Consider the following 27,873-nt stretch of genomic DNA (forward strand, 5'->3'; position numbering starts at 1 on the left):
AGTGCTAAGACATTTGCAGAGCACATCTGCCTGCATTGCACACTCCAAGTTTTTTAAACTCAGCCATTATACTAGCAAACAGTCAGTGTACCTAGTGGCATCCTAAACGTGGCTATTGTACTTTTGTCAATTCACAGTATTGGAACGTTATTTGCAGCACGTCTGCCTGCATTGCACACTCTAACTTTTTTAAACTCAGCCATTATACTAGCAAACAGTCAGTGTACCTAGTGGCATCCTAAACGTGGCTATTGTACTTTTGTCAATTCACAGTATTGGAACGTTATTTGCAGCACGTCTGCCTGCATTGCACACTCTAACTTTTTTAAACTCAGCCATTATACTAGCAAACAGTCAGTGTACCTAGTGGCATCCTAAACGTGGCTATTGTACTTTTGTCAATTCACAGTATTGGAACGTTATTTGCAGCACGTCTGCCTGCATTGCACACTCTAACTTTTTTAAACTCAGCCATTATACTAGCAAACAGTCAGTGTACCTAGTGGCATCCTATAAGTGGCTATTGTACTTTTGTCAATTCACAGTATTGGAACGTTATTTGCAGCACGTCTGCCTGCATTGCACACTCTAACTTTTTTAAACTCAGCCATTATACTAGCAAACAGTCAGTGTACCTAGTGGCATCCTATACGTGGCTATTGTACTTTTGTCAATTCACAGTATTGGAACGTTATTTGCAGCACGTCTGCCTGCATTGCACACTCTAACTTTTTTAAACTCAGCCATTATACTAGCAAACAGTCAGTGTACCTAGTGGCATCCTATACGTGGCTATTGGACTTTGCTATAGTCCCACTAGTGCCAAGACATTTGCAGAGCGCATCTGCCTGCGTTGCACACTCCAACAAATTATAACGAAGCCATTATACTAGCACACACTCAGTGTACCTAGTGGCATCCTATACGTGGCTATTGGACTTTGCTATAGTCCCACTAGTGCAAAGACATTTGCATAGCACGTCTGCCTGCATTGCACACTACAACTTTTTTAAACTAAGCAATTTTACTAGCAAACACTCACTGTACCTAGTTGTATCCTAAACGTGGCTATTGTACTTTTGTCAATTCACACTACTGCAAATCTATGTGCAGCACCTCTGCATGACAACCTCGTGCTCTGTTTTTAATAAGCTATAATGATAGCACAAAATACTGCCATTTTGTGGCATCATAGAACTGGCTGTTGTATTCCATTAGTGCCCCACTGGTGACAAGCTATTTCTAGCACCTCTACATCACACCCTCATGCACATTTTGCTACGCTAATGTTATAGCAAACTCATGGAATTCATTGCTGCATTTCATAATTCGGAGGGATAGAAAGTCAGGCTTCCTTTAGCTTTTCCTTCTGTTCATAGACAGCATCTCCAAGACAAATTTCCCCTCCACGTCTAAGTGTGGAGAGGCAGCTAGTGCGCATGCGTGTGCCGATGTACCCCAGCTGCAGCATACTTACAGTGTTTCGCCTAGTGAGTATGCTCAGCCTGACTGTGCCATTCCTGACGCTAAGTTTTCATTTCGGGATACAGCGCATGCTCCCACACTAAGTGTGAAAAGCCTCTTTGCACAGGTGCTTGCATTCCGTGCCGGGTCTAAGTCCTGTTTTGGGCATAGACACCATGCTAAAGCTGATAGTCTTTTTTCAGAGACTGTATTTCATGCTACTGAGCATGCTCAGGCACTTCCTGCATCAGAGACTAGGTCCGGTAATGAACTCTTTGGCCCTGGCCCTGATGTGGGGGTCCCATATAGACCACAGGGCATCAGGTGTCCTCCCAAATGGCTTGCAGAGGCCCACACCTATGACTTGTCACCGCATTATTGATGCTCAGACGATGACTGGTGAGGTGTTTGGGTCATGGCAGCCATGAGGTCATCATTGAAGTTGCGTTTCCAAATAGGACGCTAGTTATGCCACTCATGACGTGTCACTCTACTTTTGTCTCCAGGAGGTGCATTGTGGTTCACCCTGGTTTGGGGCGGACCCAGGTTATAAAAGGGGCTGGAGCCAACAAGGAGGTGCGCAGTCTTCTATTATGCTCCGAAAGAGCACACCTCCATGTGTTGAACCCATTGCGGCTTTAGGCCAGAGGTAGGCAGGGATCGGGTGGTGGATGCAGGCCACCACCACAGTTGGTAACGCAGAACGGTTAAGACCAGCTCCTGTCCTAACAGTCCTGCTTGTGCAGCCCAGTGGCATTAACAGGCCTGCTGCTGCTGATGCGCCTGCTGTCCACAGGTGTGGCCCCTACGCACACGGTCAGCGTACTCAATGGCCCCTGTGTTGTTAACAGGGAGTTCCTGGGCTGGGTGGGCATGTGGACCCTGTGACGCTAACAGGGCTCACAGTCTCCAGATCAGAATGGCGTCTAACTCGGTTCAGGCTACTATTAGTTTCATAGCCACACAGCTCTGTATCCTCCACCAAACCTTCAAGTTGCCAACCTCTCCTTTTCCAACTGGGAGCACGGTGGACACTGACTGCTGATGGGGATATATACCTTTCTCTTTCTTTTCTTATTAATTTTCGTTATATAGCGGTCACAGATTATATACCACTTTATCCAAATCTGCCAGTCCCACTGTAACAGATGTTGTTTCTTCAGCAAATGTTACAGTTGCTTAACCACCAAATCCACGGACCAAAACTTTTTTCCCCTTTCCAACACACCTGTTCCCCTTTCCAACAGCATCTGTCCTTTTTCAACTCATTTTGGGATATGACCAAAAGTGCAACTGTGCAGGGACACCGTACTCAACGCCATCTCAGCACAGCAGCCATCCCTCGGTCCCTCCGATGTGGACAAGTAAAAGACCATTTCCTCCTATCCATGACAAAGCGTTGAGATTCACTCTGTGCAGCACTGGTGTTTAGTGGACAAGTAGATCTAAGATTGCGTACCACATTCTGCAGATACTCCTGTATACGTGCGTCTATTTCTATGGCAGGAATTAGTTCGCCAAATTTTGTCTTGTACCGGGGATCTAACAGTGTGGCAACCCAGTATTCAGGATTAGTTCAAATTCATACAATCCGAGGGTCATGTAGGTAGTGCAGCAAGAAGGCGCTCATGTGTCTTGTGCATCCAGGAGGACCAAGTCCTTGGTGTGTTGGTGGCAGAGAGGTGAGAATCGTGCATCCTTCCTCTGCCCTCTACCCACAACCTCGCACAACCGAAATGTGAGCAAGCTCTCACTCATCTGCTGAGTCTTCCATGCCCATCGCCAGTTCGTCCTCCATTTCTTCATGGGCTCCTGCACTTTCATCAACACTTTTTGCTGATACTATGCGCCCTTGTTAATCCCTCTCCCTCACCATGAATGCCGCATAGGTGCCGCTGACCATCTGGACCTCGTAGATCTTGTTATCCCTTCCGCATATGACTCCTCCTGTACTTCCTCCCCTTCCTCTTGTCCCAACACCTGACTCAGAATAATAATTACAGTGTGCTCCATCATGTAGATGACCAGAATTGTCACGCTGAGAATGACATTGCCAGTGCTAAACATCTTCGTCGACATTTCAAAACTGTGTAGCAGGGTGCATAGGTCCTTGATCTGACACCACTCCAGCAGCGTGATCTGCACCACCTCTGGATCAAGTTATCCCAGGCTATATGTCTTACCGTATTTCAGCAGGGCTCTGCGGTGCTGCCACACACGCTGCAACATGTGCAGATTCCAATTCCTGCGTGTCGAAACATCGCATTAACGGCGTTTAACTGCCAGACCCTAAGACTTCCGGAGTGATGAAAGTTGTTGAGCTGCTGTGTGCGCACGATGGAAGTGAGCACATAGCGAGCGTGCCCACTGCACAAGGCCATGTAGGCCGTGATGGTGTTTTAAAAATTGCTGGCGAATTCGGTTCAACACGTGAGCCCTAAAAGGCACGTGTGTCACATTGCCCTGAGGATGGCCCGCAGCCAGGTTTGCATCATTGCCGCACACGGCTGTTAAGTCACCAATGTAGTCCGCTCCGTCAATTTGTACTCCGGTTGCCAGGTGACAACGTGTTCCTTTCATGAATAGTGCTGATGATGGGAGAGTAGTCGATGCCAGCGGCGCAGGTGGACGCAGGTTATGCTCACCCACTGGGCTGCATTACCTTGACAGATGCAGAATCTCTGGCTGAATGTAGCTGGTGGGTATCTCACAGATGAAATACCATCATTCAGCTACAACCAATGGGAAGACACCACACCCTTTTTTATGCCCATCCTGTCTGCAGACCACTGCCAGACATAGCTATGAACCTCTGGTTAATTTTACCCCCAGTTCAGTTTTATGATTTTGTGTGCTTGTTACCTGACTACTTTTCCTGCTTGCTGTTTATGTACCTTGTTGGCTGATACGCATTTCAACTCTGCTTGTTTTCTGATTCTTTCCTGGCCGTCCCATTCTGTTCCTGTTCCTCAATTAATGTTTTGACCCTGCCTGACTACTATTCTCTGTAATAGCGGTGTGACTCACATTTCCCATACATTTCAAAGTAAAGCTTTGACCGCCTGATGGCATTGAGCTCTGCTGCCAGCATAGTAAGGAGGTGTGTGGTAGTCCTTGTGCGCAGTTGCAAGGAAGGGTGGCCTGACCACACAGGGTTTGCGCCAAGGTAGAGGACCCACACGAGGTTGAAGAGGCAGAAGCAGTGTATTAACTTCTACATACAGAACAAGGATTGAAACAACTCGTGGGGACGGCAAGACTTGTACAGCAGACCCTTCTCCATCTCTCACCATAGTTTGCCAGTGCCCAGTCAGTGACATGTAATGACCCTGTCTATGCTTACTGGTCCAAGTATCTGTGTTGAAATGCACCCTGTCGCACACAGATTTTCTCAAGGAAGTGGTGATGTTGTGTGCGACATGCTGGTGTAGCGCGGGCATGCTTTTCTTGGAGAAGCAGTGGTGATTGGGCATGTGGTACTGGGGCACAGCGACAGACATAAGGTCTGTAAAATCCTGTGTGTCCACTACGCGTAAAGGCAGCATTTCGGTAGCCAACAGCTTACAGAGGGATAGAGTCAACCACTTAGCTTTGTCATGGGTCGCAGTAAGTGGCCTTTTATTTGACCACATCTGAGGGACAGAGATCTGGCTGCTGTCTGTAGACGGTGTTGAGTAGGGTGTCCCTGGAAAAATGCAGGTTTGTGAGAAAAGTGCAGGCGGAGACATGATGTTGCCTTCATCTTGCCTTCAGATCTGTTCATCTTGTATCATTTTTAAAAAACACATCAAGCAAGGGTTACTCCAAGCGGAGTCTACCTTTTTTCCCAACATTGGGCACACAGACACCCCATCAGTGGCAGCACTTGTGCCCTAGTTGCAAACAGGATGTTTTGATTTGCATCAAGCACATTCCAAATCCACAAGCATTTACTCTCCCCAGGCTGACACAGGGGTAGTAAATTCCTTCTGGATCCATGACTTGTTCATTTTGATGAACGTCAGTGTGTCCACATTGTCACTGGACAGACGCGTGCGCTTATCTGTCAGCACACACCCAGCAGCACTGAAGAAGACACGTTCAGAGACAACGCTGGCAGCTGCACACGACAAAATCTCCAAGGCGTAACTGGAGAGCTCTGTCAATTTTTCTAGATTTGAAGCCCAAAAGGAGCAAGGCTCCATTTGCAAAGTCATTGCATCGATGTTCATTTGGAGATACTCCTGTATCATCCTCTCCATCCGTTGACTATGTGTCAGACTTGTTGTCTCTGGTGGCCTTGCAAAGGAGGGTCTAAAAAAATTATGAAAATATTCCATAAAATTGCTGTTACCAGCACCAGATACGGTCCTACTGGTACGGGTAGACTGTTGAAGATGACGATGCCGTCCCATGTTTGTCAAGTTACAACTGGGAGAATCACTCCCTTCACCTGCACGGTTGTTTGGTGTAAAAGCCGAGCTAAGATCGAGTAACAGCTTATGCTGATACTCCAGCATACGTGCGTCCCTTTCTATGGGTGGAATTATGTCACAAAATTTGGACTTGTCCCGGGGATCTAATAGTGTGGCAAGCCAGTAGTCATCATCACTTCTAATTTTGACAATACGAGGGTCATGTTGGAGGTAGTGCAACAAGAAGGCACTCATGTGTCTTGCGCAGCCATGCGGACCAAGTTCACGCTGTGTTTGTGGCATAGAGGTGCTAACCGTTCTTTCTTCCTCTGACATCTCCCCCCAACCTCTTTCAACTGAAATTTGACCAAGGTCTCCCTCATCCGCTGAGTCTTCCATGTCCATGGACAGTTCGTCCTCCATATCTTCATGTCCTCCTGCACCTTCCTCAACATCTCGCCTGCTACCATGCGCCCTTGTTGATCCCTGTCCCCCATGGTCCCATGCCTGCCGCGTTGGTGATGATGAACGTCTGGACCTTGGTGATGTTGTTGTGTCTTGCGCATATGAATCCTCCTGTAGTTCCTCCCCTTCCTGTTGTCCCACCCCCTGACTCCGAATAGTGTTTAGCGTGTGCTCCAGCATGTAAATGACTGTAATCGTCATGCTGATAATGGCATTGTCAGCGCTAAACATATTCGTCGCCATGTCGAAACTGTGCAGAACGGTGCATAGGTCCTTGATCTGAGATCACTCCATCAGGGTGATCTGCCCCACTTCTGCATCTCGTTGGCCCAGGCTATACATCATGACGTATTGCACCAGGGCTCGCCGGTGCTGCCACAGTCGCTGTAACATGTGGAGAGTTGAATTCCAGCGTGTCGCCACATCGCATTTCAGGCGATGAACCGGCAGGCCGAAAGACTTCTGGAGCGATGCAAGTCGCTCAGCTGCGGCGGTTGAACGGCGGAAGTGAGCACTGCAGACAGTTTACGTGCCCTGGTCAGAAGGCCATCTAGGCCGGGATAGTGTGTTAAAAATTGCTGGACAACAAGGTTCAACACGTGAGCCATACAAGGCACGTGTGTCACCTTGCCCAGGCGAAGGGCCGCACCCAGGTTTGCAGCATTGTCGCACACGGCCTTACCAGGCTGCAGGTTGAGTGGAGACAACCATTTATTAAACTCGGACCGCAGAGCTGACCACAACTCCTCAGCTGTGTGACTCTTATTCCCAAGACATGTCAAGCTAAAGACCGCCTGATGCCGTTGCGCTCTGCTGTCAGCATAGTAATGAGGGGTGCGTGATTCCTTCTGCGCAGTGAGAACGCTGGTGGCCTGACCAGGCAGGCTTGGGGCGGAGGTGGAGGACCCAGATGAGGTGGAGGATGCAGAAGCAGTGGCGGAACTTGGACAGACAGAGGATTGACACACAAGTCGTGGGGACGGCAAGACTTGTGCAGCAGACCCTTCACCATCTATCAACATAGTTACCCAGTGCCCAGTCAGCGACATGTAACGTCCCTGTCCATGCTTACTGGTCCAAGTATCGGTGGTGAAATGCACCCGTTCACACACAGAGTTTCTCAAGGAAGCGGTGATGTTGTGTGCGACATGCTGGTGTAGCGCGGGCACACCTTTCTTAGAGAAGTAGTGGCGACTAGGCATCTGGTACTGGGGCACAGCGACAGACATAAGGTCTCTAAAATCCTGTGTGTCCACTAGGCGGAAAGGCAGCATTTCGGTAGCCAACAGCTTACAGAGGGATAGAGTCAACCTCTTAGCTTTGTCATGGGTCGGAGGAAGTGGCCTTTTATTTGACCACATCTGAGGGACAGAGATCTGGCTGCTGTGTGTAGACGGTGTTGAGTAGGGTGTCCCTGGAAAAATGCAGGTTTGTGAGGAAAGTGCAGGCGGAGACATGATGTTGCCTTCATCCAACGTAGGTGCTATCGATGTCTGAGAGAGCTGTACACACTCACTTGTTTCCCCTTCCAAACCAACTGACGACCTACCAAGCAAACTGCCTGTTGCGGTTACAGTGGTGGAAGTTTTGCGTGGAAAAACAGGTGTGACAGCTGTCCCCACAGTCCTAGAAGATGAAGAGCGCGCGGATGCACTGGAAGGGGCGGGCGGTGGATGGTTCGCTCCGCTAGGCCGCATTGCAGCACAGTGAGCTTCCCACCGGGACCTATGATATTTATTCATGTGACGATTCATGGAAGAAGTTGTCAAACTGCTGAGGTTTTGACCTCTACTAAGAGAATCATGACAAATTTTACATATCACATGATTTGGGCGATCTTTTTCTATGTCAAAAAAGGAACAGGCTAGGCAAGGCTTAGAGGCCATGCGACCTGTTGATGCACCCCGAATAATGCTCATAGGCAGAGTGGTGGCTGAGGATGCAGTTGTAGACGTGCTACCAGTGCTCCGACTCTGTCCAGGAAGGCGCAAGGTAATTTCGTCGTCGGTTGCATCCTCCTCCACCGCCTCTGTTGTCCTCCTCGAGTGCCTGACTGGGGGTTGACAGTAGGTGGGATCTAGAACTTCATCATCAATTGTTGTGTTTGCACTCCCCTCCCCCTCAGACCGAGCCTCTTCTTGCCCTGACCGAATATTTAAGTTGTCATCCCAATCGGGTATCTGCGTCTCATCTTCATCAGTATGTTCCTCATTGCCTATAACCACAGTTGTTGGAAAGGCAGCATTTTGGTAGCCAACAGTTTGCATTTTATGAAAGTCAACCTCCAAGCCATGTCATGCCCTTCTAAAAGCATGTATAACACAGCGAGGGGACTCCAACCACAGTCTCCCTCGTTTCCACTAACTGGGCCACACACACCCCACTTGACTGGCATCGGTTGAGCCCCCTTTTGAAAAAGAAAAAGATGCTTTGCATGAAGCACTCTCAAAAATACGCGTGCCTTTCCCGTCCCCTGGCTGACCCAGGGGAAGAAAAGTCCTCTGAGAGCCATGACTTGTTCATCTTGGTTCTTTTAGAGACACAGCGAGGGGACTCCAACCACAGTCTCCCTCGTTTCCACTAACTGGGCCACACACACCCCACTTGACTGGCATCGGTTGAGCCCCCTTTTGAAAAAGAAAAAGATGCTTTGCATGAAGCACTCTCAAAAATACGCGTGCCTTTCCCGTCCCCTGGCTGACCCAGGGGAAGAAAAGTCCTCTGAGAGCCATGATTTGTTCATTTTGGGTCTTTTAGAAACACAGCGAGGGGACTCCAACCACAGTCTCCTTCGTTGCCACTCACTGGGCCACACACACCCCACTTGACTGGCATCGGTTGAGCTCCCTTTTGAAAAAGAAAAAGATGCTTTGCATGAAGCACTCTCAAAAATACGCGTGCCTTTCCCGTCCCCTGGCTGACCCAGGGGAAGAAAAGTCCTCTGAGAGCCATGACTTGTTCATCTTGGTTCTTTTAGAGACACAGCGAGGGGACTCCAACCACACACAGTCTCCCTGGTTGCCACTCACTGGGCCACACACACCCCACTTGACTGGCATCGGTTGAGCTCCCTTTTGAAAAAGAAAAAGATGCTTTGCATGAAGCACTCTCAAAAATACGCGTGCCTTTCCCGTCCCCTGGCTGACCCAGGGGAAGAAAAGTCCTCTGAGAGCCATGACTTGTTCATCTTGGTTCTTTTAGAGACACAGCGAGGGGACTCCAACCACACACAGTCTCCCTGGTTGCCACTCACTGGGCCACACACACCCCACTTGACTGGCATCGGTTGAGCTCCCTTTTGAAAAAGAAAAAGATGCTTTGCATGAAGCACTCTCAAAAATACGCGTGCCTTTCCCGTCCCCTGGCTGACCCAGGGGAAGAAAAGTCCTCTGAGAGCCATGACTTGTTCATCTTGGTTCTTTTAGAGACACAGCGAGGGGACTCCAACCACAGTCTCCCTCGTTTCCACTCACTGGGCCACACACACCCCACTTGACTGGCATCGGTTGAGCCCCCTTTTGAAAAAGAAAAAGATGCTTTGCATGAAGCACTCTCAAAAATACGCGTGCCTTTCCCGTCCCCTGGCTGACCCAGGGGAAGAAAAGTCCTCTGAGAGCCATGACTTGTTCATCTTGGTTCTTTTAGAGACACAGCGAGGGGACTCCAACCACAGTCTCCCTGGTTGCCACTCACTGGGCCACACACACCCCACTTGACTGGCATCGGTTGAGCTCCCTTTTGAAAAAGAAAAAGATGCTTTGCATGAAGCACTCTCAAAAATACGCGTGCCTTTCCCGTCCCCTGGCTGACCCAGGGGAAGAAAAGTCCTCTGAGAGCCATGACTTGTTCATCTTGGTTCTTTTAGAGACACAGCGAGGGGACTCCAACCACAGTCTCCCTGGTTGCCACTCACTGGGCCACACACACCCCACTTGACTGGCATCGGTTGAGCTCCCTTTTGAAAAAGAAAAAGATGCTTTGCATGAAGCACTCTCAAAAATACGCGTGCCTTTCCCGTCCCCTGGCTGACCCAGGGGAAGAAAAGTCCTCTGAGAGCCATGACTTGTTCATCTTGGTTCTTTTAGAGACACAGCGAGGGGACTCCAACCACAGTCTCCCTCGTTTCCACTCACTGGGCCACACACACCCCACTTGACTGGCATCGGTTGAGCTCCCTTTTGAAAAAGAAAAAGATGCTTTGCATGAAGCACTCTCAAAAATACGCGTGCCTTTCCCGTCCCCTGGCTGACCCAGGGGAAGAAAAGTCCTCTGAGAGCCATGACTTGTTCATCTTGGTTCTTTTAGAGACACAGCGAGGGGACTCCAACCACAGTCTCCCTGGTTGCCACTCACTGGGCCACACACACCCCACTTGACTGGCATCGGTTGAGCTCCCTTTTGAAAAAGAAAAAGATGCTTTGCATGAAGCACTCTCAAAAATACGCGTGCCTTTCCCGTCCCCTGGCTGACCCAGGGGAAGAAAAGTCCTCTGAGAGCCATGTCCACATTGTCAGTGGACAGACACGTGTGCTTATCTGCCAGCAGACCCACAGCAGCACTGAAGACAGGTTCCGAGAGAACGCTGGCTGCAGGACACGACAAGATCCCCAAGACGTACGTGGCGAGCTCAGGCAATTTATCAAGATTGGAAGCCAAGAATGAGCAGGGCTCAAGTTGCACATTAATGGAATCGATGTTTCCTTGCATATACTCATATATCTGTGTGTCCTCCTCTTTTTCCTTGTCCAGCTCTTTTGTTTTCGCATGAGTATATGTCCTTGTCACTTTCCCATGTGTTGTGAGTTGTTTGTGACCTTTTGGACACCTTTGAGGGTGTTTTCTAGGTGTTTTTCTGTGTTTGTGATTGCCTGCCATTGTTTCCTATGCAGTTCGAGTTCGGTTCGTCGAACGTTCGACGAACCGAACTCGAACGGGAGGTCCGTTCGGCGAACCAACCTCGAGCCGAACCGCGACCGGTTCGCTCATCTCTAGTCAAGAGGTGTTATTCTTGCTTGGTTGAGCTGAGTTCACACAGGCGCAACCCTGGTAATTGCATGTCACAGAGGTGGTGGTCCTCAGCTATTGCTTCTCTGCAAAGCTGGATAGAGTCAAGTCGACCTTTGGATATCAATGTGCGGTCAATGATGGCACACCCTCATCAATCAGCAGAACCGTGTCTGGTACTGCAACTTAAGCTGCTTTCACACTGCGTTTTTTTTTAACATGCCTCATAAACGTTTTTTCGCTGTAAAAGTGGATCCTGTTTTTGCAAAGAGAAACGCATGTGTTGTTTTACAGGATCCTGTCACTTGAAGTTTATGGGCGGGCAATGGAGTCATGTGATCAGGAGTGAGGGGAACCGAACGTAACAGACTGGAAATTCAGACGCAGCTGGGGGCAAAAGAGAGGGGAGAGAGAGATGAGAGAGAGAAGAGATGAGAGAGGAAAAGAGGAGAGCAGAGAGGAGAAGAGAAGAGAGGAGAGAGCAGAGAGGAAAAGAGGAGAGAGAGAGGAGGAGAGAGCAGAGAGACGAGAGGAGAGAGCAAAGAGCGGAGAAGAGAGGAGGGAGAGAAGAGATGAGAGCGGAAAAGAGAGGATAGCAGAGAGAAAAGAGCAGAGAGTAAAAGAGGAGAGAGGGAGGAGGGAGAGGAAGAGAGAGAAGAGAGAAGAAAGAGGAGAGAGCAGAGAGACGAGAGGAGAAAGCAAAGAGCGGAGAAGAGAGGAGAGAACAGAGCAGAGGAGGGAGAGAGTTCTGCAAATATCTCCTCCAAGTCCATCGCAGCACCTCAAACATAGCCCGTCGGGCAGAGCTGGGCCGATTCCCCTTATGGCTCAGTATACACAAGAGGGCGCTATTGTGACGCCATGGACCCCCAGGGGTCACAGTACGCTAACAACACACACACACACCCTCCCCTGGGTAGGTAACACCAGTCAACCCAAATCCTTGTTGCCACTCTCCAGGCTTGATGTCCACACCAGGTGGTGCGGAGCCAGCCGGTTGACCCCACCCACCGAGGAGTTCACAGGCCTGGAGGCGGGAAAAGTCAGTGAGTAGTAGAGGGTTGTGTTAGGCAGTGAAAGGGAGAGGAGTGAAGACTGTCTGTGTCTGGGTTGGAGCCCAGGCACGATCCGCAAGGTCGGCAGACGGTGGTGGCCATCTGCGGAGGTGGTGTAGGTCAGCGGAACCGTAGGACCGGGGTCGGCGGTGGCCCGCCGGTACCAAACCAGGGTGTAGATTGAAGCCAAGCACCAAGGCAGGGTACTCAGACTCCGACTAGGCTAGGAGCCGCCGAAAAGGTCAAATTCTCTGATTGTGGTCTGGACCTCAGGGGTTCATTCCCACCTAAGTCCTGTCAGAAGGCAACAGCCCAACCCGTCCGGATAAGCGCCACCGCCAAGGGCCAGAGATCCAAGGGCCAGCGCCTGCAGGAAAAACGGGCTCTCCCGACACGTAGACGCCGGGGAGCGGACTACTCGTGGGAAGCCATAGGAGTCAAACACACTTACACAGATGCAGGAAAATGACAGCCACCATCAACCCGTCCGGGGAGAGTGAGAGCACCGCAGCCGGCTGTGGGCCCCGTCCATCCTTTACCAGAGACTCTGTCCTTCTGTGTCTGAGTGAGTACAACAGTGCCATCCGGCACCGCGCTACACCGTAACGTTGCACCCGCGCCTGGAGGACGAGGCGCATTTCCTGTTGCACTGTAAGAAATACTCAGCAGTGAGGGCCTCCCACTTCCAGAAATTTACCACTCATACCCTGGACTTTCCATCCATGGACGAGGAGAGGAAACTCTGCATCCTACTAGGGGAAGAAGAATCAATGGTGGAGATTGCTGCCCAATATGTCACCACATGTCATAAGATGAGGGGTACTAAAGACCTCCAAATGAACCATCATTCCCCAAATTGTGGCCCCAACACCCCATCTCCACAACCCTAACCCACTCCCCTGTCACATTTATTTTCTTGCTTTGGCAATACTGATTGTATTTTGGTCCTGCCAATAAAGCCAATTTGATTTGATTTGATTTGATAGCAGAGAGGAGAGAGAGAGAGAAGAGGGGAGAGAAGAGGGGACAGGGAGGTGAGGAGAGAGAAGAGGGGAGAGAGAAGAGAGAAGGGAGAGCGTGAGGAGAGAGAGAGAGACTGTGATCATGCCAGGCTGGTTTCTGGCCAAGCAGGATCCTGTGTATCAGCATGCCACCGTTCACATGCATTTGCATGCAGTATAGTCAGGATCCAGCGACTTGCAGTATTTGGACGCAGCTCAAAAATGCTACAAGTAGCGTTTTTGAAAAAAGTTAAACTGCAAGTCGCTGGATCCTGACTAAACCGCATGTTGATGCAAGTCCATTGAAAATGCATTGAAATGAAAACGCATTTGCACTGGATCCGTTTTTGCATTAATAAAACGTTCAGGACGCATGTTAAAAAAACTTAGTGTGAAAGCAGCCTGGCTACATGTACTAGTTATTAGGTCCAGACCTTAGGATGTTTTATTCTCCAATTCTGCAAAAGTCTGACTGAGCCGCACATTGCACACTGGCTTATAAAATGTATCTCCATAATCTGTGTGATGTCAGGAATAGAGATGAGCGGACCCGAACAGTACAGCTCGGAGTTTGTACTAAGTAAAAAAAAAATAAAAAAAATAACTGTGTTCAGAGCTCAGGTGCTTTACGTATGCTGATCACTTGATGGAACAACACTGTGCTCAGGTATGCTTGCATTTGAATTTAAATGCTAATTACTTGGCAAAACAGCATCAGAGAAGATGCAAAGATGTCAATGGATTTAGATGTCAAAGACTAGCGTGCCCATATGGATGAGGATTGATATTACTGACAGATTTCTTTTAACAGAATATTGTCTAAGGCATACTACACCAATTTAGGTAAACCTGGTTGGGTATTGATGAGCTGCAGTACCAGGTACAGTCACAGGGTATGGATATCACTGTGATGGGTGCTGCAGTGAAGAATGTGATCTTTGTTCTTCTAAGGCTGCTTTCACAGCTCTCCCCCTCCCTCCCTCTCCCCCCTCCCTCCCTCTCTCCCCCTCCCTCCCTCTCTCCCCCTCCTTCCCTCTCTCCCCCTCCCTCTCTCTCTCCCCCTCCCTCTCTCTCTCCCCCTCCCTCTCTCTCTCCCCCTCCCTCTCTCTCCCCCTCCCTCCCTCTCTCCCCCTCCCTCTCTCCCCCTCCCTCTCTCTCTCCCCCTCCCTCTCTCTCTCCCCCTCCCTCCCTCTCTCCCCCTCCCTCTCTCTCTCCCCCTCCCTCCCTCTCTCCCCCTCCCTCTCTCTCTCCCCCTCCCTCTCTCTCCCCCTCTCTCCCCCTCCCTCTCTCCCCCTCCCTCTCTCTCTCCCCCTCTCTCCCCCTCCCTCTCTCCCCCTCCCTCTCTCTCTCCCCCTCCCTCCCTCTCTCCCCCTCCCTCTCTCCCTCTCTCTCTCCCCCCTCCCTCTCTCTCTCCCCCTCCCTCTCTCTCCCCCGCCTGAGAGTTGTGGAGGCTCGTAAGCAAGGTAAATATCGGGTAACTTGCTTGGATGCCCGATGTTTACCTTGGTTACGTGTGCAGGGAGCCCGGCTCCTAGCAGCTGCAGACACTCGTAACCAAGGTAAATATCGGGTATCCAAGCAAGTTACCCGATGTTTACCTTGGTTACGAGCCTCCGCAGCTGTCAGATGCCGGCTCCCAGTCTGTCACATTTCAGTTCCCCTCACTCCCGATCACATGACTCCAATGCCCGCCCATAAACTTCAAGTGACCGGATCCTGCAAAATAACACATGCGTTTACATGCGTTTTTCTTTGTAAAAACAGGATCCGCTTTTACAGCAAAAAAACGTTCATGACGCATGTTAAAAAAACGTAGTGTGAAAGCAGCCTAACCTGTGTGGTTTCAGGGAGTGGGGAGTAATGAGATTTCCATGAAAAGCCCTTTAAGATTGACTGCCAAGCAGATGATAAAGTGCATAGTTCGTATTACAGATCCAAGCATCAAAAACAAAATACAAAACAAAGTATAGTACAAAATTAAGAAAGTCATATCTGTGGAAAACGATCAGATGTGAGTGGTGTAACAATGAAAGTCATAGAGAATGTGACACAACCTGGTGTGAAGAAGGTGGGCCGCCTGGACTCCGCAGGAAGGCACTGCTTTCTACTGTACATGTGTCTTCAGAATGCATATATGGTTGAAACCTGTTGCAAAGCAGGGAGCCATTAACTCCATAGTCTTTCTAGTCTTTCACTAAGGCTGCTTTCACACATCCGGTTTGAGTAGTGCGGCTCAATCCGGCTGTGAAACCTATGCAACGGATGCGGCGAAAACACCGCATCCTTTGCATACGTTTTTTACATGCGGCCCGTCCGGTTTTTGCAGCTTGCGGCAGGCTACTGAGCATGTGCAGTGGCAAAAACCGCATGCGGCGGCCGGATGCGGGTTTTTGCTGCATCAGGTGTCCATAGGCATGCATAGGAAAATGCGCCGCATCGGCAGGATACGGCGCGATGCGTTTTTTTTTTTGTTTTTTTTGCTGCACAAAAACCCGTGCCAGGCAACGTTCCATCCGGTTGCCGCATCGGCTAAATCTGCCGCATGCGGCAAAAACCGGACGGAACGCAAGGCCATGCGGCACAATGCGGCACTAATGTTAGTATATGCAAAAAAAAACGCAAACGGCAGCAAAAAAAAACCTGTTGCGTTTTTTCTGCAAAGTGCCGGATTGTGCTGCACAGGAAAAAACAGGTACAGGTGTGGAAGCAGCCTAACTTAGGTAAGCTTTCTAAGCTGCTTCAGGACTGCAGCTTAGCAGAAGTCAGATGTACATGGAAAAATGACATCTTACTACCTGCGCCGGGCCGACAACTGCGGAAAGAAGCAAAGGCCAGTTGTCCGATGTGGGAGTGGGGTTAGGTAAATTTTATATATATATATATATATATATATATATATATATATATATATATACATATACATACAATATACAGTTAGGTCCAGAAATATTTGGACAGTGACACAATTTTCGCGAGTTGGGCTCTGCATGCCACCACATTGGATTTGAAATGAAACCTCTACAACAGAATTCAAGTGCAGATTGTAACGTTTAATTTGAAGGTTTGAACAAAAATATCTGATAGAAATTGTAGGAATTGTACACATTTCTTTACAAACACTCCACATTTTAGGAGGTCAAAAGTAATTGGACAAATAAACCAAACCCAAAAAAAAAAATTTTATTTTCAATATTTTGTTGCGAATCCTTTGGAGGCAATCACTGCCTTAAGTCTGGAACCCATGGACATCACCAAACGCTGGGTTTCCTCCTTCTTAATGCTTTGCCAGGCCTTTACAGCCGCAGCCTTCAGGTCTTGCTTGTTTGTGGGTCTTTCCGTCTTAAGTCTGGATTTGAGCAAGTGAAATGCATGCTCAATTGGGTTAAGATCTGGTGATTGACTTGGCCATTGCAGAATGTTCCACTTTTTTGCACTCATGAACTCCTGGGTAGCTTTGGCTGTATGCTTGGGGTCATTGTCCATCTGTACTATGAAGCGCCGTCCAATCAACTTTGCGGCATTTGGCTGAATCTGGGCTGAAAGTATATCCCGGTACACTTCAGAATTCATCCGGCTACTCTTGTCTGCTGTTATGTCATCAATAAACACAAGTGACCCAGTGCCATTGAAAGCCATGCATGCCCATGCCACCACGTTGCCTCCACCATGTTTTACAGAGTATGTGGTGTGCCTTGGATCATGTGCCGTTCCCTTTCTTCTCCAAACTTTTTTTTCTTCCCATCATTCTGGTACAGGTTGATCTTTGTCTCCTCTGTCCATAGAATACTTTTCCAGAACTGAGCTGGCTTCATGAGGTGTTTTTCAGCAAATTTAACTCTGGCCTGTCTATTTTTGGAATTGATGAATGGTTTGCATCTAGATGTGAACCCTTTGTATTTACTTTCATGGAGTCTTCTCTTTACTGTTGACTTAGAGACAGATACACCTACTTCACTGAGAGTGTTCTGGACTTCAGTTGATGTTGTGAACAGGTTCTTCTTCACCAAAGAAAGTATGCGGCGATCATCCACCACTGTTGTCATCCGTGGACACCCAGGCCTTTTTGAGTTCCCAAGCTCACCAGTCAATTCCTTTTTTCTCAGAATGTACCCGACTGTTGATTTTGCTACTCCAAGCATGTCTGCTATCTCTCTGATGGATTTTTTCTTTTTTTCCAGCCTCAGGATGTTCTGCTTCACCTCAATTGAGAGTTCCTTAGACCGCATGTTGTCTGGTCACAGCAACAGCTTCCAAATGCAAAACCACACACCTGTAATCAACCCCAGACCTTTTAACTACTTCATTGATTACAGGTTAACGAGGGAGACGCCTTCAGAGTTAATTGCAGCCCTTATAGTCCCTTGTCCAATTACTTTTGGTCCCTTGAAAAAGAGGTGGCTATGCATTACAGAGCTATGATTCCTAAACCCTTTCTCCGATTTGGATGTGAAAACTCTCATATTGCAGCTGGGAGTGTGCACTTTCAGCCCATATTATATATATAATTGTATTTCTGAACATGTTCTTGTAAACAGCTAAAATAACAAAACTTGTGTCACTGTCCAAATATTTCTGGACCTAACTGTATACCAGCCGCACACTGTGAAAAACCTAAATAAATTCTACCTTATAACATAAATGGAGGTATTTAGAATATTATAATGGCCATTGTAATACCAGCCCAGCGCCCCTTCACGGCAACCTCCTTTGCTGGGTCCTACTCTACACTGCATCTTCTCTGGGTTTTAAAAACCTACAAGATCAGCTGGTTAACAAAAAGGAGGCTAATGAAGCAGCCAGGAGTGTGGGAAACCAGCAAGGGAACCCCTGTTTCATTCTGTTTTTTTCTATTGTACAATGCATATGGGAGTGGTGCTCTGTTTGCTGGATTTGCACCCCAGCTCCTGGCCGTATTCTAAATACCTCCATTTATGATATAAGGTAGAATTTATTTTGGTTTTTCACAGTGTGCGGCTGGAATTTTTTCTCATATTTATACACCATCCAGATACGCACCTGTCCACATTGTAAAGGTGCTGCCAGTACGGTTTGAATTCAGGTTAGTACCAGCGTGGGAAACCAGCAAGGGAACCCCTGTTTCATTCATTCTGTTTTTTTTCTAATATATATATATATATATATATATATATATATATATATATATATATATATATATATATATATATATATATATATATATATATATATATATATGTATGTGTGTATATATATATATATATGTGTATATATATATATATGTGTATATATATATATATATATATGTGTATATATATATATATATATATATATATATATATATATATATATATATGTGTATATATATATATATATATATATATATATATATATATATAAAAATTTTTAATAAATTATACTGGCCGGGCTTTAAAGGGAATCTGTCACCAGGTTTTAACCACCTAATCTGAGAGTTGCTTAATGTAGGGGCAGAGATCCTGATTCCAGCGATGTGTCACTTATTGGGCTGCTTGGTGTAGTTTTGATAAAATCACTTCATAATCAGCAGTAAATTATCATTAGAGGACTACTTGGCGGGCTGCCAGGTAGCCCAGTATATTCATGAGCTGTGTATAACAGCTAGATCTGCAGCAGAGAAAACATTGATTTTATCAAAATGACATCAAACATCTCAGTAAGTGACACATCGCTGGAATCAGGGTCTCTGTCCCTACATTATGCTGCTCTCAGATGTGGTAGCAAAAACCTGGTGACAGATTCCCTTTAATCAGCAGTAGATTATCATTACAGGACTACTTGGCGGACTGCAGGTAGTCCATCATATTCAGGAACTCTATAACTGCTAGATCTGCAGCAGAGAAAACATTGATTTTATCAAAATGATAGCAAACAGCTCAGTAAGTGACACATCGCTGGAATCAGGGTCTCTGTCTCTACATTATGCTGCTCTCAGATGTGGTAGCAAAAACGTAGTGACAAATTTCCTTTAAATTATAGATATACAATGAGAGTATTAATTTCGCATAAAGGCAGTCACTAAGGGAGCATTTATAAAATATGGGTGACCAGAATGGGGCATTATTAATGTATGGATACCCAGAATGAGCCATTATTAATGTATGGATGCCCAGAATAGAGCATTATTAAAGTATGGATTCCCAGAATGGGGCATCCTTAATGCATTGATGCCCTGAATGGGCCATCCTCAATGCATGGTTGCCCAGTAGGGGGCATTAATAATGCATGGATGCCCAAAAGGGGGCATTAGTAATGTATGGATGCCCAAAAGGCGGCATTAGTAATGTATGGATGCCCAAAAGGTGGCATTAGTAATGTATGGATGACCAGAAGGGGGCATTAGTAATGTATGGATGACCAGAAGGGGGCATTAGTAATGTATGGATGACCAGAAGGGGGCATTAGTAATGTATGGATGCCCAGAATAATGCATTAATAATGTATGGATACCCATAAGAGAGCATTATTAATATATGGATACCAATAAGACAGCATTATTAATGTATGAATGCCCAGAAGGGTGCACTATTAATGTATTGATGGCAAGAAGTGGGCATTATTAATGTATGGATGCCCAGAAGGCATTGTTCTTAATATATGGAAGACATAAGGCATTATTTGTAGTATATTCAGGCACACAAGAAGTCATTTATATTATATGGATGTATAAAATGTGTTATTATTACGGTAATATATGGAGGCACAAATGGAATTATTAATATGTGGCGGTACAGAAGGAATTTTTGGTTTCGTTTGGAGACCCAAAATGCTTTATGGATATATGGAGGCACAGAAGAGGGCATTATTATATGGAGGCAAAAAGGAGGCGGCTTTGCTGTGGCATGTGAGCAATGAGCTGGTGGAGAGGGTCATACGTTGCCCTGGGGCCCATAGTACTGTAGTTATACTGTTGGTAATTGAGGACATGTAATATCACTGAGCTCCAGGCAGATATTTCTTTGCAGGAAATGTTTGAAGGTAATTGTGTGAAATCATCCAGTGTGGCCACTTTCATCGGTGTTTGGCCAGCTTTATGTTTGGAATGTAGAAAATAAAGGTTATTGGACATTTCCAGGAGAGAATATCCACAGGCCGTGCAATGCTTTTCTGCTGATCATATTGAAGCAGTTCTGTCTTGTTAATAGTTCCTCATTTCTTGAGTTTTCATGTAACATCCTCTTTCATTGTGTTCTATTTAAAAACAACTCTTTCCTCATTTTCTTTTGCAGGACCTGCTATGCATGGTGCCAAAGTTCTGCTTTCCCTTTGCAATTGAAAGGTGATATGATGATCTCTTTTTCACATTTGTGCATCTTTACCAATGACATGTCTTAAAGGGGTGGTCCACTACACAGCATAGTGGCCACCTTGATGTAAAGCTCATAAAGAAGGTTTTTGTCAAATACCTTGAGTAGTCAATTGTGCCTCTGAGCGGCGCTATTGCGCTCCGCTCATCCCCATCACGTGATCCGGTGATGTCAAGCCAACTTCCAGTTGACCCGACATAACCGAGGCGCCCCCCAATCTTCCGGAGTGACTGGGCTGTGGGCGGAGTTTCACCGCTCCTCACAGCCCAGCATCTCTCCTGCTTCCGGTGCTCTGCAGCGAAGGAGAGAGCGCGGGAGATGCTGGGCTATGACGAGCGGTTATGTCGGGTCAACTAGAAGTTCTAGGAAGGAGGAGGAGCACACCAGACATATAATATAATTAGAAACAGAGGGGTGCTAAAAGTGCAACCATGAAACATGGAAAGGGAGAAAAAAAGATGCTGCACACAACACAAGCACAGCCCAATATGATGTAAAAAATACAAAACCTTTATTGAACAGCAATAAAATCAATTAAAATACAACAAACTGCATACCCTGTGCCCACTAGTCTCAAATAATCACCTATAGTGATGTCCTCACAATGCAAAAACAATCAATTTATAGCACAAAGGAGTATAGAGCCCCCCAATAAACAGTTCAAAAACAGGCAGTAATATAGTGCAACCCTGTGGTCAAGAGTCAGTATAATCGCAGGACAAATGACTGCGCAAAATACAGCTACCTATATAACTGGTAATGCAGTCAAAAGATGGGATCAAATAACAGTAAAGTGGTTCAAGAGTAAAACTAACAGACCTGGAAAGGAAAAAAGCCAACCAGGAACCCTGCAAAAATAGAGTAAAGTGGCAGGGACGCCTGTGACGATGCAGGCAAGGAGAAAATAACCCTGGTAAAGCACCAGTGAATGAACAGTGCGGCCAGGGGGGGGGCGGTCTATTCCTGTGACCGGAGACCAGCGTGGATGAGTGGGTATGCAGCTGAACCCCACGCGTATCACCGCTGCGGCGGCTTCATCAGGGAAAGAAACTAGAAGTTGACTTGACATCACCGGATCTCAGAGGTCACGGGGCCCAGGGGTTGCGTGACAGGGGATGAGTGGAGCGCAATAGCGCTGTTCACAGGCACAATTGACTAAACAAGGTATTTAAGAAAAGCCTTTTCTATGAGCTTTACATTGATGTGGCCAGTAATGCTGAGTAGTGGACCACCCCTTTTTCAGATAACACCTACATTCTAATGTTTGTGTCCATTGTTTCTTGCAGGGGTACACTGTCTCAGATGGGGCAGCACTTTACTTTCGTCTTGACGGATATAGAGAGCAAACAGAGGTTTGGATTTTGCCGCTTGACATCAGGGGGTAAAATCTGCCTGTGTATTTTAAGGTGGGTTCTATGCACACTTTGATGTTTCTGATTAGCCTACGTACAAGTTATGTTCTTTGGTAACCCACCTTTCTAATTCTTTCCTCCACCTTTACGTCCTCCCTCAATAACTCTAATAGGTGTTACTCAACATGTAATGTTCTGTTACCTAACCCAGCCTCCTCTGGATTTACCATTTTTTTCCAGTTTTCTTTCTCGGTCAGACATCACGTGTTTCAAATTTTCCTAGACTTCCCTATCCTTAGATGGGAGGGTCCCTTCCCCCAACACTTTCTACTGTCTGGAGAAGAGGAAAGGCAGTTTCCTTTTCTTTTAGATGTGAACCAGCAAAAAGGGGGTCTCCTTACAAAGTCCTAGCAGTAACTGCTCACCTGCCCCTTCTTACACAAACCATTTCCTCTCCGCCACTTAACCTCTGACTCCTTCAATTTAGACATGTCCCCTGCAGTGGCACCCAAGTGGCACAAGAGCCTGGAGCAAGGCTGGGCTGCTAATAGCTAGCAGCCTTGGGAAGCCTTTCCAGGGGAAACTGTTTGAAACGCCTTCTAATGAGCTATGAAATATGGGAAGGATTGTAGAGTGGGACAGCGCCTTATGGGACCATGTATTTCTTACAGCGCTCAAAATTCAGTAAGCCCCTCACTCTCTACATTATATGCAGATGGAAATGCTCCCGTCAACTCATCAGGTGTCCCAGTTTTTCTGCACATTTGGTTCACAAAGAAAAGTCACTATATCTGGTGTGCAAACAATATATATTGTTTTATTGTCCGCTGTACATCCCTCGTTACATGTAGAAATGTGCTGCCCGTAATGGGTGATTATTATGATTGCATTAAAGGGAACCTGTCAGGTGCAATATGCACCCTGAACCATGAGCAGTTCTGGGTGTATATTGTTAATCCCTGCCTAAAGGCCCAGTCACACTAAACAACTTACCAGCAATCCCAACAACGATACAACCTGATAGGGATCGCTGGTAAGTTGCTAGGAGGTCGCTGGTGAGATGTCACACTAAGCGACGCTCCAGCGATCCCACCAGCAACCTGACCTGGCAGGGATCGCTGGAGCGTCGCTACACGTGGAAGCATGCTGCGCTTGGTAACTAAGGTAAATATCGGGTAACCAACCCGATATTTACCTTGGTTACCAGTGCACACCGCTTAGCGCTGGCTCCCTGCACACCTAGCCACAGTACACATCGGGTTTATTACCCGATGTGTACTCTGCTACGTGTGCAGGCAGCAGGGAGCCAGCTTCTGCGGAAGCTCGTAACCACGGTAAACATCGGGTAACCAAGAAGCCCTTCCCTTGGTTACCCGATATTTACCTTCGTTACCAGCGTCCGCTGCTCTCACACTGCCAGTGCCGGCTCCCTGTTCCCTGCACTCCTAGCCACAGTACACATCGGGTAATTACCCGATGTGTGATACGTGTGCAGAGAGCAGGGAGCCGGCACTGACAGCTGAGAGCGGCGGACGCTGGTAACGAAGGTAAATATCGGGTAACCAAGGGAAGGGCTTCTTGGTTACCCGATGTTTACTGTGGTTACCAGTGTCCGCAGAAGTCAGCTCCTGCTGCCTGCACATTCAGTTGTTGCTCTGTCGTTGTCACACACAGCGATGTGTGCTTCACAGCGGGAGAGCAACAACTGAAAAATGGTCCAGGACATTCAGCAACAACCAGCGACCTCACAGCAGGGGCCAGGTTGTTGCTGGTTGTCACACACAGCGACATCGCTAGCAAGTTGTGCCTCAGCAGCGATGTTGCTAGCGATGTTGCTTAGTGTGGCGGTACCTTAACTTTCCCTGTATACACTAGCATAGATAAAAAGATCTTTAGAAAAAGTATTTCTAAAGATCTTTTATCTTATGCTAATAAGAGCGGGGATTAGTCCCAAGGGCATTATATTCCCCGACTAGTCTTCCCTCATAGCATCTTAGTACACCCACAGGGGCATACTAACATGCTATTCAATGCAGCGTCACCAGTGGTGCTGCGTGTACCTGTGTTCTCTGTGACTGCGCTTCTGAATGCCGGGCACTTCCGGTCATGCGCACTAGACCTATCTGAAGCCCGGTGTACGCATCCCAACATAAATAAAAAATTTCCCGAAATAGAAAATTTCTATTTACAAACGTCAAAATTATTTTCAAATAATTATTTAATTATTTAAAAAATAATCAATGTAAGGCTGGTTTCACACTACGTCTTTTTAACATCCGTTGAAAACGTTATTTTAGCGGAAGTACGGATCCAGTGCAAATGCGTTTTCATTTCAATGCATTTGCAATGGACTCGCGTTAACATGCGTTCACCTGCGTTTGCGTGCGTTATAGTGCGGATCCGGTGACTTGCAGTTTTTTAACATGTTTCAAAAACGCTACTTGTAGCGTTTTTGCGCTGCGTCAAAATACTGCAAGTCACCGGATCCTGACTAAACAGCACGCGAACGCAGGTGAACGCTGGCGTGCTGATAGACAGGATCCTGCTTTTGTACTGAGCATGCCCAGAAAGTACTGAGCATGCCCAGAACCAGTCTCGCGTGATCTGTCTATCTCTCTACCTCCTCCCTCACCCTCTCTCTCTCTATCTCTGTCTTTCCCCCTTCCTCCCCTCCCTCTCTCCCCCACCTGAGAGCTGCGGACACTCGTAACCAAGGTAAATATCGGGTAACCACTTCTCTTAGTTACCCGATGTTTACGTTGGTTACGCGTGCAGGCAGCCCTGCTCCTAGCAGCTGCAGACACTCGTAACCAAGATAAATATCGGGTATCCAAGGCCGATGTTTACCTTGGTTACCAGCGTCTGCAGCTGTCAGAAGCCGGCTCCCAGTCTAGTTCCCCTCACTCCCGATCACATGACTCCAATGCCCGCCCCTAAACATCCAGTGCAGGATCCTGCAAAATAACAGATGCGTTTGCATACGTTATTTGCTGTAAAAGCAGGATCCGTACTTCCGCTAAAATAACGTTTTCAACGGATGTTAAAAAGACGTAGTGTGAAACCAGCCTAAGTTTGATATCACCGTAATCCTATTGTCTTGGAAGCTCAAGTTTCATTGATATAATTCAAAACTACAACACATTCCCCCAAAACAACAAGCCGTGATAACAGATCAATAAAAATGTTATGGCTCTTGGAAGAAGGGAAGGGAAAAATGCATGAGTAAATACAAAAATTGGCTACAGAGACAGGGGGGGGGGGTTAGGGATGTCTGAGGTGGTCTGAAACTTCCCTCCTGTCTCATCCTTGGTCATTGGCTTAGGGGACTGCTCTTTCACACCTTATACTGTGTTCTAGCTCAGTTGGAAGTCCTTGTACAGATTTAGCAAGTGCCTGATGAGCCGGTATTCGTTAGTAATGAGCGAGCACTACTATGCTCGGGTGCTCTGTACTCAAAATGACCAGTCGAACACTTGGATGGCCTCAACTCATGTACCGAGTATAATCAAAGTCAATGGGAAACTCAAGCATTTTTTCAGATCTTTCAGAAAAATGATTCATTTTCTTATTGACTTCCATTATACTCTGTACACAAGTTTAGCCCGTCCGACTGCTCATCACGAGTACTGAGCACCCAAGCATGGTAGTGCTCGCTTATCACTTAGGCTAAGTTCACATTTCCGTCAATTTCTATCAGTCACAATCCGCGGCTCTGGTTAACAACGGAATCCGTTTGGCGAATTCCGTTGTTACCATAGACTTGTATGAGTGGCGGATTGTGACTAATGATGCTGCGTTGCATCCTCCGCCCGACTGATCAGTCATGGAACGACTGACCGCCGGGCGGGAGGAACGCAGCATGTAACGTTTTTGAGTAGCGCAATCAGTAGTATTTCGCTGCGCATGCTCTCTCTGGCTTCCTGCACACGTAACCAAGGTATATATCGGGTAACCAAGAAGAGTGCTTTGCTTAGTTACCCGATATTTACCCTGGCTACGTGTGCAGGGAGCCTGACACTTCCCCGCTGGGCCTCTCCCCCTCCCACACTCCACATGTACACACACACACACACACACACGCACACGCACGCACATATATATAATGTGTGTGTATATGTATGTATGTGTGTGTGTATATGTATGTGTATATATATATATATATATATATATATATATAGTTCTGTTCACTCCCTCACACTAAGGCCCCACGCCCATGTTCCTGTTTCCTTTTAACCCTCCTTTCAGCCTGCAGGGAAACAACATAAACCCTGGAGTGGAGTTGCTTTCTATACATGGAGTGAGCACAACCGGGGCGAGACATACCGGCCGTCATAGATAACCTCGGTCACAGTCTCACATACCCCCCCCCTCAGTTCAAGTGAGCGGGGTTGAACTCCCGCCATCAAACACGGGCCGCGGGACAAGGCATCGGCGTTGCCCTGCAACCTACCGGCCCGGTGTTCAACCGTAAACCAGAAGTTCTGCAGAGAAAGGAACCACCGGGTAACCCGGGCATTCCGTTCCTTGGCGGACCTCATCCAGACCAGTGGAGAGTGATCCGTCACCAAGCGAAACTGTCGTCCCAGCAGGTAATAGCGTAGGGACTCCAAGGCCCACTTGATCGCCAGGCACTCCTTCTCCACTACGCTATAATTCCGCTCGGGAGGGGTGAGCTTCCTACTTAAGAAGGTGACGGGGTGTTCCTCCCCCTGAACCACCTGAGACAGCACTGCCCCCAGGCCGACCTCCGAGGCGTCCGTCTGTACTATGAACTCCTTCCGGAAATCAGGGTTGACAAGAACGGGCTGTCCGCACAGAACCCCCTTCAGGGCCCGGAAGGAGTCCTCGGCCTGCTGAGTCCAGTGCACCATGACGGACTTCTTGCCTTTGACAAGGTCCGTCAAGGGGGCTGATAGTCCCGCAAAATTTTTTACAAACATCCTGTAGTACCCCACGATGCCCAGGAAGGCCCTAACCTGCTTCGTGGTCAGGGGTCTAGGCCACTTCTGGATCGCCTCAACTTTGTTAATTTGGGTCTTAATCACTCCTTGGCCTATTACGTAGCCCAAGTAGCGGGCTTCCGTGAGCCCCAACGCACATTTCTTGGGATTGGCTGTTAATCCGGCTGTTCGGAGCGCGTTCACCACCGCTTGTACCTGTTCCAAGTGGGTCTGCCACTCAGAGCTGTAAATAATGATGTCATCAAGGTACGCTGATGCATACGCCTGGTGGGGTTCCAGCACCAGGTCCATCAACCTCTGGAACGTGGCCGGAGCGCCATGTAACCCAAAAGGCAAGACAACATAGTGGAAGAGACCCTCCGGCATAACAAAAGCGGTTTTCTCCTTGGCGGACTCCGTCAGTGGCACCTGCTAGTAGCCCTTGGTCAGGTCGAGCGTGGTGAAATATCGCGCCTGTCCCAGCCTATCAATCAGCTCATCCACCCGGGGCATGGGGTAGAGATCAAACTTGGATACTTCGTTCAATCTCCTAAAGTCATTGCAGAACCTTAAGTAGCCATCGGGTTTTGGTATTAGGACAATGGGACTAGCCCATTCACTCCGGGATTTTTCGATGACCCCCAGGCGTAGCATTGTCTTCACTTCCTCTGATATGGCTTGTCTTCGAGCCTCCGGCACCCGGTATGACTTCAGGCGTACCTTCAGGTGAGGCTCGGTGACAATGTCATGTCGTATCAAACTGGTCCTACCAGGCAGCTCGGAGAAGACATCGGGATTCTGTTGAACCAGCCGTCTGGCCTCTCGCCTCTGTTGCTTGGTGAGGGCTTCTCCAATCCTTACTTCTGGTTCGTCCTC

The 27,873-nt window shown here is 47.6% G+C and overlaps 1 protein-coding gene across 8 annotated transcripts in view; it reads left to right on the plus strand.

Annotated features, from left to right (window-relative positions):
- The window catches only part of DENND1B (DENN domain containing 1B), a 278,308-nt gene that overhangs the window by 93,341 nt on the left and 157,094 nt on the right, over positions 1-27,873 (plus strand). For all 8 annotated transcript variants that reach the window (XM_075322179.1, XM_075322180.1, XM_075322183.1 and 5 more), the window contains exons 4-5: positions 20,628-20,677; positions 21,992-22,111. In XM_075322179.1, the coding sequence (XP_075178294.1) occupies positions 20,628-20,677; positions 21,992-22,111 (170 nt within the window). The remainder of the gene's footprint in view (positions 1-20,627; positions 20,678-21,991; positions 22,112-27,873) is intronic.

Source organism: Anomaloglossus baeobatrachus, chromosome 8 (genome assembly GCF_048569485.1).
Source record: "Anomaloglossus baeobatrachus isolate aAnoBae1 chromosome 8, aAnoBae1.hap1, whole genome shotgun sequence".
Lineage (NCBI taxonomy): Eukaryota > Metazoa > Chordata > Amphibia > Anura > Aromobatidae > Anomaloglossus > Anomaloglossus baeobatrachus.